Consider the following 17,740-nt stretch of genomic DNA (forward strand, 5'->3'; position numbering starts at 1 on the left):
GATATTTACATTGCAATTCTAAAAACTCAATGCCATTGCTTTTAAACTATTTCCATTTCAAAAAGATATCATTACTATGTTTTAAAAAATATTTATATATTTTGTAGGCAAAAATTATATCGTTCAACCTCAGACTGTGATATTTCATAAAATCTTATTTTTGCTGTTTTTGTTATAAACTTATAAATCTTTGTGTTTTGATACATTGACACAGTGGAAAAATTTCTGACAATCACTAATAATTAGCAACTACTGGGCTGGGGCGATACCACAGCAGGTAGGGTATTTGCCTTGAACACTGCCAACACAAGTTCGATTCCTCTGCCCCTTTCGGAGAGCCCGGCAAGCTACTGAGAGTATTTCACCAGCACAGCAAAGCCTGGCAAGCTACCCGTGGAGTATTCGATATGCCAAAAAAACAGTAACAAGTCCCACAATGGAGACGCTACTGGTGCCTGCTCGAGCAAATCAATAAACAATGGGAGGACAGCTAGAGTACTACTGGATAGATGACTATATGAATAGGATCAGCTGCTAACGGTCTCGGGAATTAAATAGTCTGTTTCTGGATACAAAGAAGTAGCGTCACTGAACAATATTTAATAAGAGAGCAAAATTTGGAGACTTTATCTTTATATGAAGTTAATTTTCTTAAAACAAATTCATCGTAGCAAGGCAATGTTAGAACTCAGGTTTTATAAAAATAGTTTAATGCATTTCAATCTTCATCTGAACATTTTATGAGTCACTATGCTTAACACTGCAAGAAATTAAAAAGAATTTTTTAATGTATTGAAGAAATCAAGGACCAGATTGATATTTCAGTGGTTAAGTTGTTAGCTTTATTGCCGTGCAGGCAGTGGAACATGGTTCCATCCCAGGCAAAATGCGGCCTCCTGAGTACCACTGGGAGCAAACACCAAGCATAATGCCAGAAAAAGCCCCAGCTCTGCTGGGATGTGCCAAAGTTTCCCCTTCCCTTGCCCTCACACCACCATCAAATTAATCAAAACAAGTTACTTGGGGGCCAGTAAAACAGTAGAGCAGGCAGGGCACTTGGTTCCAGACAAGTGACCCAGCACACAGACTCCCCTGAATACTGTCATGACTGGTCCCCGACAGAGACAGAGGGACCTGAGCTGTGGCCCCATTCAGAAATCTCAGAGTTGTGACACCCTCTTCTGCCTGTCTCCAGTTCTCCTTTTGTTGCATCCCCTCTCAGAGCTGGTGGTTGTCATTCATATTTATCATTATCCAAAGTACTTCCATTTCCTTATGGTCCCTCCTCCATTAATTTTTCATCAATAGTATTCCCTTTATCATATATTCAGTCTATCTCTTAACTATATCCTTTTTTTAATCTTGTTTATTAATCCAAACTATTGACGTATCTTTTCTTTATAGAAAAGCTTTTCCAAAGGTTTCAAAAACATCAGCTTATGCATTAACTTTTAATTTTCTTATCGACAATTAAATTGTTTTCGTATTTTCATTGAAGATGTCCCAAAATCAAGTCATTTCCTGATTGCAGAAGTAACTATGCTTTTACTATTTAATTCTTCCATAGCTCTTGATAAAATTGCTGTTGTCTAACATCCATCTGTAAATTTCCATGGTTCTGCCTTCCCTCTATTTTCTTTCATTCTCCTTTACCAAAATCTGTCACTACAGCAATACTCTCATAATGTCTCTATCCTTCAGCATCATTCCTAGGATTAATTTCTCTAACGATTTTATCAACCACATTGACATAATTACCTTCATGTTAAATCCATGAAAGAAGTCAATCCTAGATTCCATTTCTTTTCCTAATGGCAAATCTATGCTCCCAACTGCTTACCTGTGAACTTTAAATTAAGTAGACCCAATTTTTTTCCAAAAAAATTCATTTAGAGGACCATAATGTGAATCTCACTAGTCAACATGTAAAACTTAAGATTTTCCTCTTGAATTCTTCCATTTTCTTTGTATAACTTAGATTCAATTGATCACCATATGTTGCTTATCACTGTCACTGTCACTGTCCTCCCATTCATCGATTTGCTCGAGTGGGCCCAGTAACATTGTGAGACTTGTTACTGTTTGGCATGTCAAATACGTCACGGGGAGCTTCCCAGGCTTTGCCGTGCGGGCAAGATACTCTCGGTAGCTTGCCGGGCTCTCTGAGAGGGGCGGAGGAATCGAACTTGGGTCAGTCATGTTGGCTGCATGCAAGGCAAATGCCCTACCCACTGTGCTATCGCTCCAGCCCATGTTGTTTATATCCTGAACATTTTAAAATCAATTTTAATCTACCCCATTCCCAATTTTAAAAGAGTTTACATCCTTAAAATCTCTTACAAAGTGCCAGAGAGATAGCACAGAAATTAAGGTACTTGCCTTACAGGAGACTAACCCTGATTCAATTCCCAGCACAGTGCAGGCCCCTGAAAACTTTCAACAAAAACTCCTAATTTAGACACAAAGTCTATTGCTTATTGGACTACTGAATCCACTTTTCTTATACCATTTCAGTATCTACATTGCCAATAATGTTACCTTATAAAAGAATGAATTTAAATTTTGAGAAAATTAAGTAAACATAATTGTACACACGTAGTATAATAGGGAAATTTAAAGGAAGACCCACAGGATCAGAGAGGTAGTGCAGGAGGGAGAGAGATTGCCTTGCATATGGCCGACCCTGACTCCCTGAGCGCTGCCAGGAGTGATCCCTGAGCACAGGCCTACCTGTCATCCCTGATTACGGCCAGGGGTGACACAACACCCCCCCATACACACACACAAAAGGCATAACTATTCAGTTACTGCCAAAACCTGTGCTTTTAAATTTTGCACCTAATATCTTTTCTAAAAATTAAAATAGTCTTTATTCTCTATTGAAATAGCCTAAATTCATCAAAAATTATAATCATAGAAATTGAATGATTATACCTTGCAAGTATGGCTGAAGTCTGAGTAAATGTTGTTTAAAACTGTCTAGATGACCATGTAGAAAAAATATGAAAAGCCGTAAGCAGACCAAATAGCCAATCTGTCAAGAGAGAAAGAAAAAGGCATTTTGTATTACATCAATAAATGCTGAAGTAAACATAAAATAAATAATCTTATTATACTTGGTTTTGATGAAACAATTCCAAGCCTGAGATTGTGTACTTTTGTAATAGCTTTGAAACATTTCTATCAAGTTGAAATCTGCTTCAGACAAAATATTATCAACCATCATTCATTAAAGATAATAACCAATACTGAATGTTATTTTGTTGTTTCCTTTATAACAGTATATTTCAAATTGCAAGTGTGCTCCTTCAGATGAATCAAGTGAAAGTTGAAAGGACTTTATATGATTAGTGGTGTTCAGGTGTCTGGGTTCACCCTAACAGTGCTTGGGGTAATGTTATAATAAAACAAAAGAGAAGTAAATATGCCCTTGTGCATGGCACACTTCCTTGCTTTAGTATATAAATAGCTGTGTATTATGTGTGTCCCAAGTTTCAATACAAGAGATGAGGTCTCAGTCAGTGGTTTTAAAAACACTTCTGTGTCAGAGAAGATAGTACAGTGGGTAGGGTGCTTGCCTTGTAGGGGCCAACCCAGGTGGTTCCCTGAGCATGGCCAGGAGTAATTCCTGAGTGCAGAGTCAGAGGTAGGCTCTTAGAGTCACCAATGTGGCCAAAAACCACAAACAAAAATAAAATTATAAAAGAAACACTGCTTTAAAACGCTTCAAAACATTCTCCTAGAGTATAGTATGCTGTACTAAGATTCCTATTTCCTCCTGAAAAATAACAAAAACACAAATAACCTTCACTGAATAAAAACTGAATTCTCTTCTGTGAGAGTTAAAATAATTAAAATTGCTTCTATATAGAACACAGAAAGCAGAAGATGATCAAAAAATTCATATTTAAGACTTCACAGAAAACTAGATAAAGCAAACAAATAAAACATGTATCTAAATTGATCAATCATAAGACTTCAAGAACTAAGTGATAGGAATACTAAGCACTATACCATTACTGGCTTAGATAGAAGAGGGAGAAAGGAAGAAGGAAGGAAGGAAGGAAGGAAGGAAGGAAGGAAGGAAGGAAGGAAGGAAGGAAGGAAGGAAGGAAGAAAGGATTTAGGGGGAGGGAGGGAGGGAGGGAGGGAGGGAGGGAGGGAGGGAGGGAGGGAGGAAGGGAGGAAGAGAGGGAGGGAGGAAGGGTGAGGGAGAGAGGGAGAAGGAAGCAAGGAAGGAAAGAAGGAAAGTAGGGAAGGAGGGAGGGAGGGAGGGTAGGTGGAAGGAAGGAAGGAAAGAAGGGAGAGGGGAGGAAGGAAGGAAGGAAGGAAGGAAGGAAGGAAGGAAGGAAGGAAGGAAGGAAAGGTTTAGGGTGTGAGGGAGGGAGGGAGGGAGGGAGTAAGGAAGGAAAGGAAGGAAGGAAGGAAGGAAGGAAGGAAGGAAGGAAGGAAGGAAGGAAGGAAGGAAGGGAGGAAGGGAGAGAGGGAGGAAGGAAGGAAGGGAGGAAGGGAGAGAGGGAGTAAGGAAGGAAGGAAGGAAGGAAGAGAGGGAGGAAGGAAGGAAGGAAGGAAGGAAGGAAGGAAGGAAGGAAGGAGGAAGGAAGGAGAGGGAGGGAGGGAAGGAGGGAGGGAGGGAGGGAGGCAGAGAGGGGAAGGATCCAAATCCTCAAATCAACATACAGTGTTATCAGACATACATGTCGACCAATAATAAAAATAAAACAGTGATCTACCAAGTCTGTTATTTATTTAGCACCAGTAAATTGAATCACTGGCTTTGAACCCAGGACTGTGTGTATTGAACCCAAGGTCATTAATTTTTTTCTATTTTCAATTTTTTTCATTTACTGACCTACCAGTAAAATATGTTCTGAAAATCACTATCTATAACTATATATGAATACATAGATTAATAAGACATTAAACATTATAAATTATGCTGAATGCATCATTTGTATACTTTAAAATAAATTAAATATATATAATGCATTCCCAATGAATGTCTTCATATAGAGCACTTTAATATAACAATGTGCTTGACAAAGACTTTGAAATGAGGTGATAATAAAGTGGAGTTCAACAGAACTCCATTTTAAAGAATAGTGCAATCTCATCTGTGGAATATAAAGTAACAGAATGGGAGACTAACACTCAAGAATAGTTGAGTTAAGTACCAGGAGGTTTGCTCCATGGCTTGGAAGCTGGCAGCACGTGCTGGGGGAAAAGGCAGCTTATATAGAGAAGGGAACATCAAGTAGAGGGAAGAGCACGCTCGGAATGGGAGATGCCTGCTGAAAGGAGAAGATAGACCGAACACAATGACCACTCAATACCTCTATTGCAAACCACAACACCCTAAAGGAAAAAGAGAGCAAAAGGGAATGCCCTGCCACAGAGGCGGGGAGATGGGGGGGATGGGGTAGGGGGATGGGAGGGTTATTGGGATCATTGGTGGTGGAGAATGGGGACTGGTGGAGGGATGGGTACTCAATCATTGTATAACTGAAACCCAAGCATGAAAGTTTGTAAGTCTACAACTGTACCCCATAGTGTTTCACGAATAAAAATTAAATTTAAAAAATTTAAAAAACAAACAAACAAAAAAAAGAATAGTGCAATATTTTAAGTGTTATTACTAAAACCAACAATACTGTTAAAAACAGTGAATAAAAAAAACTAGTCTAAAGGCATATCATTGAGGATTTATTAAGGAATAAATGTTGAAAAGAACTGTCCTGTAGCACTGTCCTCCCATTGTTCATCGATTTGCTCTAGCGAGCCCAGTAACATCTCCATCTTGAGACTTGTTGTTACTGTGTTTGGCACATTGAATACGTCACGGGTAGCTTTCCAGGCTTTTCAGTGCGGGCAAGATACTCTCAGTAGCTTGCCAGGCTCTTATAGTCTACTTTCAGAACCTGGCTCGGCTGGGCTGGCTGCACACAAGGCAAACGCCCTACAGCTGTGCTATGTTAGAAAGAACAATAATTTTTAAAATGTTATGTGAAACAAAATAGAAAAATATGTGGAAAGTATATCAGTCTGAATAATCACTGTATTATACAATGATAGGGACATAAATTTCTACCAGAATTACTGACTATTCTTGGTTTAAATTATACTTGGGAAGTGTTTATTAAAATTTTTATCTGTAATATTTTGAAAGATCGGGTTTTTTATTAGAAAATCTATATTTTTCACTACCAAGGAATTCTGGGGCTTTTGTGCATATTTCTTCTTGTCTCATTTATGCAGTTTCTGTCTGTGACTAGATCTTGCGCCCTAGACTAAATCTGCTTTCTCGGTTTTCCTACCCTTTTTTGTATCTTCCCTTCCTTTATTTTTTACCAGTCCCTTTCTCCTACTCTTATCTTTCTTCTTTTCTCTGGCTTATCACATCCAATTCTCGTCCGGGATCTGGATTTTATGGTCTCTGAGTCTTGGCCGCTGATGGGATTACACGGCGCCAGGGGGCCAGGTGGTGGGTGTGACCCCATAAAATCCAGATCCCGGACGAGAATTGTGCAGTCTCTGCCCCCGCGCCTGGGTGTTCCTTCCCGGAGTCCCTTGGAGGGGAGCGGGTTGAGCTTTCCTCCCCGCCCCGACCAGGGCTACGGCAGCCGAAGACCTCCAGGACCAGCCACCACCATGCTGAGACCACTCTCCGCACACATGAAGGTACCGGCAGAGGGACAAAGCCACGCGGGTTCCGGGGCCGAGACCTCCAAGCCCACTCGAATTGGAGTCGAGCATCTTCCACCCAGATCCTCCAAATTCCAGTAGGCGGGGGTCACACCCACCACCTGGCCCCCTGGCGCCGTGTAATCCCATCAGCGGCCAAGACTCAGAGACTATAAAATCCAGATCCCGGACGAGAATTGTGCAGTCTCTGCCCCCGCGCCTGGGTGTTCCTTCCCGGAGTCCCTTGGAGGGGAGCGGGTTGAGCTTTCCTCCCCGCCCCGACCAGGGCTACGGCAGCCGAAGACCTCCAGGACCAGCCACCACCATGCTGAGACCACTCTCCGCACACATGAAGGTACTGGCAGAGGGACAAAGCCACGCGGGTTCCGGGGCCGAGACCTCCAAGCCTACTCGAATTGGAGTCGAGCATCTTCCACCCAGATCCTCCAAATTCCAGTAGGCGGGGGTCACACCCACCACCTGGCCCCCTGGCGCCGTGTAATCCCATCAGCGGCCAAGACTCAGAGACTATAAAATCCAGATCCCGGAACCGCGCAGCCGCGAATGCGGCCGCACAACATCTTATCAGAACTTTTCTTTATGACATCTTATTATCTCATTCCTACTTTGGACAAACTTGCAGGCTATCGAATGTAGCCTGCCCACAGGGCAGAGTCTGGCAAACTCCCCGTGGCCTACCAAATATGCCAAATACCAGTAACAATGATGGGTCTCTTTCTCCTAAAGAGCCGTGAATATAATCTCAGGGCTAGGATGAAAGAGACGTTACTGGGGCCTGCTCGAGGCAATCGACGATCGACGATATCACATCCAAACTAGACATGGAAATAATGTTAATGTTCATGTTTGATTTGATTTGATTTTCTCCAAGGGAAAGCCTAGGAAACAAAGTCTCACTATCTTAAGTCACGTGATCACCTTGAGCACACTTGGAGAAGCTGCTCATCACTGTTGTTGAGCTCAAAATAAGAAGACCACCTCTGTGGTAACAGATTGTTGCTTATATAATTATATCATGGAATATTGTTTATATTTCTATATAAATGCATTGAATTATTATCTCCATGTTGCTCCCTATACTTCTTAGGTTAGTAGACATTAAAGGTTAAGATTTTACATTTAGAATTAGGCAAAAGAGAAAAACACATAAATTCTAAATATCAAGGAATCAACTACCTGTTTCTTCCCAACTCTGACCCATGTATCACTTAATGGAAGGAAGAACAAACTGGTGCGACAGAGGTAGGTTTTGCCTCTGTGACAATAACATTCAGATTAGCACCCCATTAAAGAGAGGGGTCCAATGGGAGGCTTATATATATAATAAAAACCTACAAATGCAAGTTGGACAACTGAAATAATTCCTTGCCTTATATGAAATGTACTTATAAAGATACTGGCCAGTATATTATCTGGAACAAGGAAGAGCAAGCTTTAAAACTTGTAAATCTGAGATCCAAGGTACATGTAGCATCATAACTGAGAAGTCCTGCCTTTCCATCAAACTAATGTATGCTTACTTTATTGTTAGCAAAAATTTTAAAAGATAAAAAATAGGAAAAGATCACTAAATGAAAACAGAAAAATGAATTAAAACAGACTTGTTCTGTTTTCATTCCATTCTTTTATCCAGTATAAAGATACTTGTTTTCATCTATTAATATCATCTTTATAGTATATATCTACATTTTAAATCCATATATCTTTTAAGATTTATATAATAATGATGCAAAAATTTTTCTTCTATATCTCCATAATAGCACTGTAGCACTGTCCTCTAGTTGTTCATCAATTTCCTTGAGCAGGCGCAGTAAAGTCTCCATCGTGAGACTTGTTATCGCTTTGTTTGGCATATATTGAATACATCATGAGTAGCTTGCCAGGCTTTGCAGTGCGAGCGAGAAATTCTCAGTAGCTTGCCAGGCTCTCCAAGAGGGGCGAAGGAATTGAAGCTGGCTCTGCCAGGCTGGCTGTGCACAAGGCAAACACCCGATTGCTGTGCTATCTCTCCAGCCCCATAATAGGAAGTCTCAGATATACAGAATAAAAAAGAAAAAAATCACCATCTTACCATGAAAACAAAGAAATTCACTGCTAATACCATGTGTTTTTCCTTCTAGTTATCAGCAAAGCCTTTTAGTGCTACGCAGTTTCTCATACATGCCCTCTGAATATTGCTGGACTCCATAACTTTTACTCTCAATATGTCTGAAAGTCTCTAGTATTGATTTCTAGGAACTAAAAATACAGTATAAAAACTAGAAAGAGTAACACAACTCTTTTCTAGAAAGAAAGGAATAGTTACAGAATGTTCTCTCTCATATGTTGAACTTAAAGTTTTATATACAAGGTAGTGACAAAAGGCCAAAGGCATCAGCATAGCAAAAGAGTTGTTCCACAGAACTGAGATTTTGGGGGCAGATGGGGGATGAATGGGTGAGGCCCTAGGGATCTTGGAGGAGATAAACAGGCACACTGATGACAGATGTGGTATTGGAATTATGTACAAATGGATTCATAAATAACATTATGAGTGACAGTACTTTTATTAAAAAAATGTAAAAAACTTAAAACATAGGATAAGACTTGAGCCAATCCTGTTGAATTGAAGACATTCATGGACCTTGCTCTCACTGTTAAATAAATATTTGCTCGTATTTGCTCAAACTGAAAATAAATAAATAAATAAATAAAAATAAAAATACAGTATATTCCCAAAATGTCTTTAAGTATGAGTCAGGAATAATTGTATTTATATTAAAAAATAAATAAGAAACATTTTTGGGCAAATAATGCCACACTCAATTTTGTTGTTATATAATATTTTTGAAGAACTTCTCCATCTAGTCTTTTTAAAAATTTTTCAAGAATAAGTCCTTGAGTCAGAAGAGAGAGTAGAACAGATAGGGTGCTTGCCATACATGTGACTAACCTGGGTTCGATCCCTGGCATCCTATATGGTCCCTCAATCCTTCCAGCAGTGATTCCTGAGTGCAAAGTCTGGAGTCTACCTTAAGAACAACCAAGTGTGGCCCCCAGACAGCAACAATAACCAAACAAAGGATCAGTTGTTAAACTAAGCTTATTTGACTAGTAATATATTTTGCAGATATACCCGTTTAGTCATAGCAGAGAGTAAAATTGTATGAGATCTAGAACTTAATAAGACACATAAAGATCGCTTTCCACCAATTGATTAAAAAAAATCACCTAGCATACCTAACAAATGAATAATTTCCTCAAATAAGGCTATCATTTAGACTTTCTGTCAGCATTTTCAATTGGTGAATTGTCACTTTAAAAATGTTAAGAATCCTCAAGGGGTTGGAGCAATAGAACAGTGGGGAGGGTGTTCACCATGCACAGGGTTGAGCCCCTTTAAACCTGGCACCTCATATGGTACCCATGGCTTTATGGGAGTGATTCCTGAGCTCGGAGCCAAGAGTAATCCTGAGCACCACCAGGTGTGACCCCAAACAAACAAAATAAAGAATCCTTAAAAGATAAGCCAGGGAAATAGCACATGCTTTTCCTGTTGGAGCTCTAGCAGAATCCCTGGCACTGCCTGGTCACAAGAGTGTCTTAAGGTGAGGCCAAACACAATTTCTTAACAAATTCTTAACAGGAAGACAAGCTGTGCATCTCTCACAAGTATAGACTTAATTTTCATGAGATATTAACTTCCTATGTAGTCAATCATTCACATGTAGAGAAGACTAACATAAACTGAAAAAAAGAGAATAAAACAAAATCATCTACTGTATTCTAAAATAGATGTCATATATTACATAGTTGTATGTATGTAAATACCTTTAAAATATTTTAAAACATACCTTTGTCAGCTTTATTTCAACTGAATATAAGTACGACTTTAGAAAAGCATCACAACAGAGTCGATACAAAATTGATTCCGCAACAAAAAATAAGGCAGGCAGATGGTCCCGGTCAAAAGCAGCATGGTCCAAGGATATATAAAGCATATTCAAGGCTTCTGGAAAGGAAGTATTCCAATTTATAATCATGTTGTTAGGATAAATGGTATAATTTCTTGCAATGAATTGTTTGCATAATCACCAGGATTTTAAATATTTAGTCTTAAAATATTTAGAAGCATTTTGACAATCCTTCTGTCAAAAGGGTCATGGACCCTTCATGATTCTCTTAACCTTTTGATAATTTCAACCAATAGGTGTAACAAAAGTCATACTCCCTAATCTCCAAGACTATATTAAAATATAGATACACTTGCATATTTCTCTTAAGATAGTAGCTATGAAACTATTCGACTCTTGGGAGATGCCAATTGGATAGTTAAATGAGAAAATAAAGAACAGAGAAAAGGGAGAAGGAGAATATGGAGAGTGGAAGAGAGAGGCAGAAGGAGGAAAAGAAAAAGATGCTAACGGAGCATCAGCTGTTTCAACCAACAACAAAATAGGTCACTGGGTCATGAACAAAAAAATGTGGCTAATAGTACAGACCAGAAACTGATGATGAAAGACAATGCTAACGTGCTCTAAAAGTGAAGTGTTATAAGTAGAAAATCAATGCAAGTAAATAGGGGTCAGCAAAGATAAGCAAGGAAAACCATAGAACTAATAAGGTCCAAGAGAAAAAATAAAATCTGAGGGGCTGGAGAGATAGCACAGCAGGTAGGGCGTTTGCTTTGTAAGCGGCCGCCCCAGGTTCGATTCCCAGCATCTCATATGGTCCCCTGAGCACTGCTCATATGGTCCCCTGAGCACTGCCAGGAATAACTCCTGAGTACAGAGCCAGGAGAACCCCTGTGCATTGCCAGGTATGACGCAAAAAGCAAAAAAATAAAAAATAAATAAAACCTGAAGCTTGAGAAATTTTGGGGATGTCATATAAATATCGGAGAAAGGACTGAAAATTCAGGTTCCTGAGAAAGGAAAAACCCTGATGTGTTCAAGAAATAGGAAGGTGACTTTTATATCTGGCTTAGTGAATAAGAAGAGCAAGTGCATACATTCTTTTGAATAAATGCTTTTCTTTCCTGGCAATAGATATCCAAAAGTGAAATTGCTGGATCACCTGGAAGCTCAATTCTGAATTTACTGAGAACACTCCATAATGTTTTCCAAAAGGGTTGGACCATACAACATTCCCATCAGGAGTGAATGAGAGTTCCTTTTTTACCACATCCCCAACAAAACAGATTGCTCCCAGTATTTTTCCCGTGTGCCATTCTCACTGGTGTAAAATGATATCTTGTCATCTAGATTTGGATTTCCCTAATAATAAGTGATGATTTGTACTTTTTAATATGCCTGTTGCCATCCACTGAGATTCCTTAGAAAAGTGTCTGTTCATTTCCTCTCCCCATTATTGGATGGGGTTTTAGATTTTTTTGTTGTTAATCTTTGTGAGTATTTTATGTAACTTGGATATCAACCCTTCATCTGCATTGCAGCACTCAGTACAACTAGATAAGATTTGGAATCAACCTGATGTCCAAAAAAAGATCAGAGGATCATGAAGACATGCTATATATACACAATGGAATATTACATGGTTGTTAAGACTAATAAAAACCAAACAATTTGCAGCAACATGAATGGAACTGGAAGATATCATGCTAAATGAAGTAAGCCAGAAGAAGGATGCACACAGGATAAAATCATTTATATATGGTATTTAGAATAACTAAATGAATGAATGAATGAATGAATGAAATGTGTTAAGGGGGGTTGCCCAGATTATCCTTAACCCAAGAATATAGATGGGAGAAGGAAAGAAATAGAGAGCATGGGAGAAGAGAAGACAAATGAGAAGCAAGAGGGCAGAGGTTAAGGGGATTAAGGTACATTGGTGGAGGTAAGGATTGAAAGAGTCAAATATCCAAACCACAGAAGCAAAATACTGAAATCATGAGACCTAAACTTTAATAATCAAGCATAGAAAGGCAACTGTCAAGAGGACAGACTGGAGGGTGTAGGCGAGGGAGCCTGGGAACGTGGTAGAGGGAAGTTGACACTGGTGGTGGGATCAGTGATGAAACATTGAATGTCTAAAACCCAATTTATGAGTAGCTTTATAAATCATGGTGCTTTCATAAAATTTAAAAAACAAATATCAGCAGTCACTGTTGTAAGGATAGTGGATAATTGAATTAAGAATAATTGAGAAGGCAGATGGCACATAGATTTAAAAGTTAGTACTGGTCAGAGAGCTAGTGCAGCAGTTAAGGCATTTGCCTTGCACGTGGCGGACCTGAGGTTTGATCTCAGGCATCCCATATAGTCCCCTAAGCACTACCAGAACTGATTAGTAAGTACAGAGCCAGAAGTCTGAGTGTGATCCAAAAACAAAAACAAAAAATTAAAAATTAAAATTAACGATTATTTACTGTTGAAGAATGAGAAAAAAATCAGAGTTTTTATTCAGAATTCAGAATCTTAATGAACAAAAATGCTGCTTTAGCCCATTTATGATGAAAATTCTCAACAAAATGGGCAATGATAGAACATTCCTCAATATAGTGATAGCCATCTACCACAAACCCATGGCAAGCATAATTCTCAATAGGGAGAAACTAAAAGCTTTCCCCCTAACATCGGGAACAAGACAAGGTTGCCCACTCTCGCCACTCCTATTCAATGTACTACTGGAAGTTCTTTCCATAACAGTTAGACAAGAAAAAGATATCAAGGGCATCCAGATAGAAAAGGAAGAGTTGTCAAGCTACCACTATTTGCAGATCATCTGATACTATACTTTAGAAAATCCTAAAGACTCTACCAAAAAATACTCCTATAAACAATAGGTTTGTACAGTAAAGTGGTATGCTACAAAATCAACACCTGAAGGTTCATGGCTTTCCTATATATAAATAATAAAAGAGAAGAAAGAAATATTTTTTTTAAAAATTCTGTTCATGCCACAGTAAATCACGTACCTCAGAAAATTACAAAACAGTACTTCAAGAAATAAAAGAGGACACTAGGAAATGGAGACACACCCCTGCTCATGGATAGGAAGGATTAACATTATCAAAATGGCAATAACCCCCAAAGCACAATACAGATTTAATGCAGTCCCTCTAAGGTTACCCATGACATTCTTCAACGAAATAGACAAAACACTCCTGAAATTCATATAGAATAAATCTCCACGAATAGCTAAAGCAATCCTTGGGAAACGGGAGATAGGGGCTGTAGAACAACATTGGTTTGCCCTTCCTGGCTGCTGGGAGCTTGTGTTTGTTAATTGCCCCTCAACCTGTCAATTACCTTTGTCTCCTGATCACAGTCTCACTTGTAAATATTGTCTTTCTCTTCTCCTTACAGTCCTTTGCATGGTTAGTTATTTCAGAGCAATTGCTTTTTGTATGGATACAGGAAGACAGTTAAAAAGACAAGTCTGTGACTTCGGAGTTGATTGACTCCAGAAAATATTACCTCCTAGACATCTGCTCTCTCGACTTAAGCCTCAGTTTCCTTTACTTCCTAGATCCCCAAAAGTAGGGTCCTGACAAGGAACTGGATGGACCCAGGGCAAGCAGTGAGCTAACCTGGCATTGAAATGGTCCTGGCCAAATTCCATATTGCTTAACTATAAGTTAAGAGTATGGTCATGGACAAATTATGTCATGATCCAGAAAGTAATAACTAGATTTGGACCCTGCTGGGGTTAGGAATGATTCACCCGATCTGAGCACTAAAGTCTGAGTCTGTGGAGAGGTGTCCCCAGAAGAGTCACCCTACAAGTCTAATAGTGTCTATTACTGTGTCCATACAGAATGGTAAATATTAGGAAGGAGAATTAAAAATGTTAAGTTGCTGGTCTAAGGAGAGGAGAAACACTTTAGGGGCTGTTTCGTCCTCGTGCGCTGCAGGTGTTCGGGAAGACTGGAAAACATGTTGATCATGTTTCCCATGGGGAGGCATGGTCAGGGAGGTGTGATGAGGGGATAAAAAAAGAGCGACTGGTGGGGGAGAGAATTGATGGTTACAGAGAAACAGGCAGAGAAAGAAGGAGGAACAGATTGAGTGAGACAGGGAGTTCGAGGAATATTGAGGGAGAGACAGAGATGTAGAGAAGAAGAGACACAGAGTTAGAGAAGGTTGCTGCGGAGGTAGAGAGAGGAAGGAGAAACGGACATATGGTTACAGAGAGACAGAGACAGGAGAGGACAGAAGACTGCGAGAGACACCGAGTTAGAGAGATGACTGAAAGCTGAGAGTGAGAGTGGCTGGGGAGATTGAAGAGGAGTCACAGAGAGCATTTTAGAACGAGTTAGAGGGAGGGTTGGAGAGAGCTGGGAGAGACAGGAGATTTAATGAACGGCAACTAATCAGCAACCAGCTTGGCCCTCGTTCTTCCTTCGTCCAAGGCAACAGCGGTCCAGGGTGGAGAAGCAGCTCAAGAGCACTAAATGACCAACTAAAGGAAAAAGAAATTTTACAGGGGGCATCACTTTACTCAACTTCAAACTTTACTACAAACCAGTAGTAATTAAAACAGCATGGTATTAGAGAAACAGAACTGCAAACCAATGGAACAGAGTTGAATATTCTGTCACAGACTCTCAAATATATGATCACTTAATCTTTGATAAAGGAGCAAGAGATGTGAAGTGGAACAAGGGAAGCCTCTTCAACAAGTGGTGCTGGGAAAACTGGACAGCTACCTGCAAAAATGAACTCTGACCTTTATCTAATGCCAGGCACAAAACTCAGATCAAAGTGTATTAAAGACCTCACTATCAGACCTGAATTCATAAGGTACATGGAGGAAAATGTAGGCAGAGTCCTTTATGATATTGAAACTAAAGCCATCTTTAAGGATAAAACACCACTGACCAAGCAAGTGGAAACAAACATAAACAAATGGAACTACATTAAACTAAGAAGCTTCTGCACCTCAAAAGAAACAGTGAGGTGCATAAACATCTTAGTTTTTGGAGCTTCTTTTTGAAGCTTCAAAATACAAAAAGCACCTACACGATGGGAAAGAATATTTACCCAATACCCATCTGATAAGGATTTAATATACAAGATATACAATACATAGTAGAATTGTACAAGAAAAATACCTTCAACCACATCAAAAAAATGGGGAGAAGAAATGAACATAAGTGTCCTCAAAAAAGAAATACAGATGGCCAAAAGCCTGCTCGGATCGGGGCTGAGCATCCTCCACCCAGATCCTCCATCTTCCAGTAGGCAGGGGACACACCCACCAACTGCCCCCCCACCCCCCGGCACCAGGTAATCCCATCAATGGCCAAGACCCAGAGACTATAAAACCCAGCTCCTGGAAGAGAACAGCACAGAGTCTCCTGCTCCTGCGCCTGGCTGTCCTCATCGGGGCACCTTGGAGGGGGGCAGGTTGAGTTTCCCTCACCATCCCAAGCAAAGCCCCGGTAGATGAAGACCTCCAGAACCAGCCACAACAATGCTGAGATCAAATATAAAAACCCAGGAGCTGCGTTTTATAGCTCCCAGAAACGCAAGGCCTCATTTGCAGCCACACAACATTTTGTAATCTCATACTTACTTTGGACAACCTGGCAAGCTACCGAATATAACCTGCCCACATGGCAGAGTCCGGCAAACTCCCCGTGACGTACCCAATATGCCAAATACCAGTAAAAACGATGGGGCTCATTCTCCTAACCCTGAAAGAGCCTTGAATATGGCACTTTTTAAAATCTCAGGGCTAGGACAAAGGAAACGTTACTGGTGACTGCTCGAGGCAGTCAATGTACAACAGGATGATCGTGATCTTGATCTTAATGGCCAAAAAAGCACATGGGGAAGAAAAGATCTACATCACTAATCATCAGAAAGATGCAGATCAAGACAAAAATGAGATATCTCACACCACAGAGACTAGCTCACATCAAAAAGAACAAGAACAACCAGTGCTGGCACAGATGTGGGGAGAAAGGGACTGGTAGGAATGCTCTCTTGTCCAGCATTTTGGGGAAACAATATGGGCATTCTTTATAAAACTAGAAATTGATCTTCCATATGACCCAGCATTTGCAGCCATGTGGCATCTCATAACTTACACCACTGATATACCAAGAGTAGCACACCACATTTTATGGGCTTTAAAGTATAAGGCAACAAATCTTAGGGTAAATATATATATATATATATATATATATACATATATATATACACACACAAATGTGTGTGTGTGAACACAAGGCTCCATTCTCTCTCAATGGAACAAACATCTCCAAATGCAGCAGTTGTATGTACCTAGGTCGAGAACTCAACATGATGAATTACCTGGCACCTGAGTTGAGCAGGAGGAAGAGAGCAGCGTGGAACGCCTTCAAGAGCATTGAAGAAATAGCTAAGAGGAGACGACCACTGGACTAGAGCCATTACTGACTGGATTTCACGGAACGTCAAAAGATCGTGTCACCACCCACCTACGAGATGGTCAGACTTCTTTGTCAAGACCCTGAAGAGTTTGAGGCTCTTTATGTTCCTGGAGAGAGCAGACCCCATTGGGCTACACTCGCATATGACAAGGATGAATGGAGATGTTACTGGCGCCTACTTGAGCAAATCGATGAGTAACAGGATGTCAAGTGATCAAGTGATACACACAAGACTCAACCTTTAACAACATGTTACTAATCTCTTATAGAAGGGATTAATGGCTTCTGGGTGAAATACAACAATCTTGAAACATTTTCCTCTAAGAAAACTCTTTTGAATCATTTTTAGTGGATTATTGTTATGAATAATCCACAACAATGAATAATCCACTAAAAATGATTCAAAGGGCTGGAGCGATAGCAGGGCTGGAGCGATAGCACAGCGGGTAGGGCGTTCACCTTACAAGCGGCCAACATGGCCGACCCGAGTTCGATTCCTCCGCCCCTCTTGGAGAGCCTGGCAAGCTACCGAGAGTATTCGATATGCCAGACACAGTAACAACAAAGTCTCCAATGGAGACGTTACTGGGCCCGCTCGAGCAAATCGACGATCAACGGGAGGGCCTATTCATAACAAACAATACAAAATAAATTACTTTGTTTCCACTTTAGGGC

General features: G+C 40.1%; 1 protein-coding gene across 1 annotated transcript in view; it reads right to left on the reverse strand.

The window, feature by feature from the left end:
* The window catches only part of TMEM232 (transmembrane protein 232), a 251,608-nt gene that overhangs the window by 229,108 nt on the left and 4,760 nt on the right, over window positions 1-17,740 (reverse strand). Inside the window, exons 4-5 of the mRNA XM_056138992.1 lie at window positions 10,536-10,693; window positions 2,935-3,034 (exon numbers count right to left, since the gene is read on the reverse strand). Of these exons, the coding sequence (XP_055994967.1) occupies window positions 2,935-3,034; window positions 10,536-10,693 (258 nt within the window). The remainder of the gene's footprint in view (window positions 1-2,934; window positions 3,035-10,535; window positions 10,694-17,740) is intronic.

Source organism: Sorex fumeus, unplaced genomic scaffold (genome assembly GCF_029834395.1).
Source record: "Sorex fumeus unplaced genomic scaffold, SorFum_2.1 ptg000131l, whole genome shotgun sequence".
NCBI lineage: Eukaryota > Metazoa > Chordata > Mammalia > Eulipotyphla > Soricidae > Sorex > Sorex fumeus.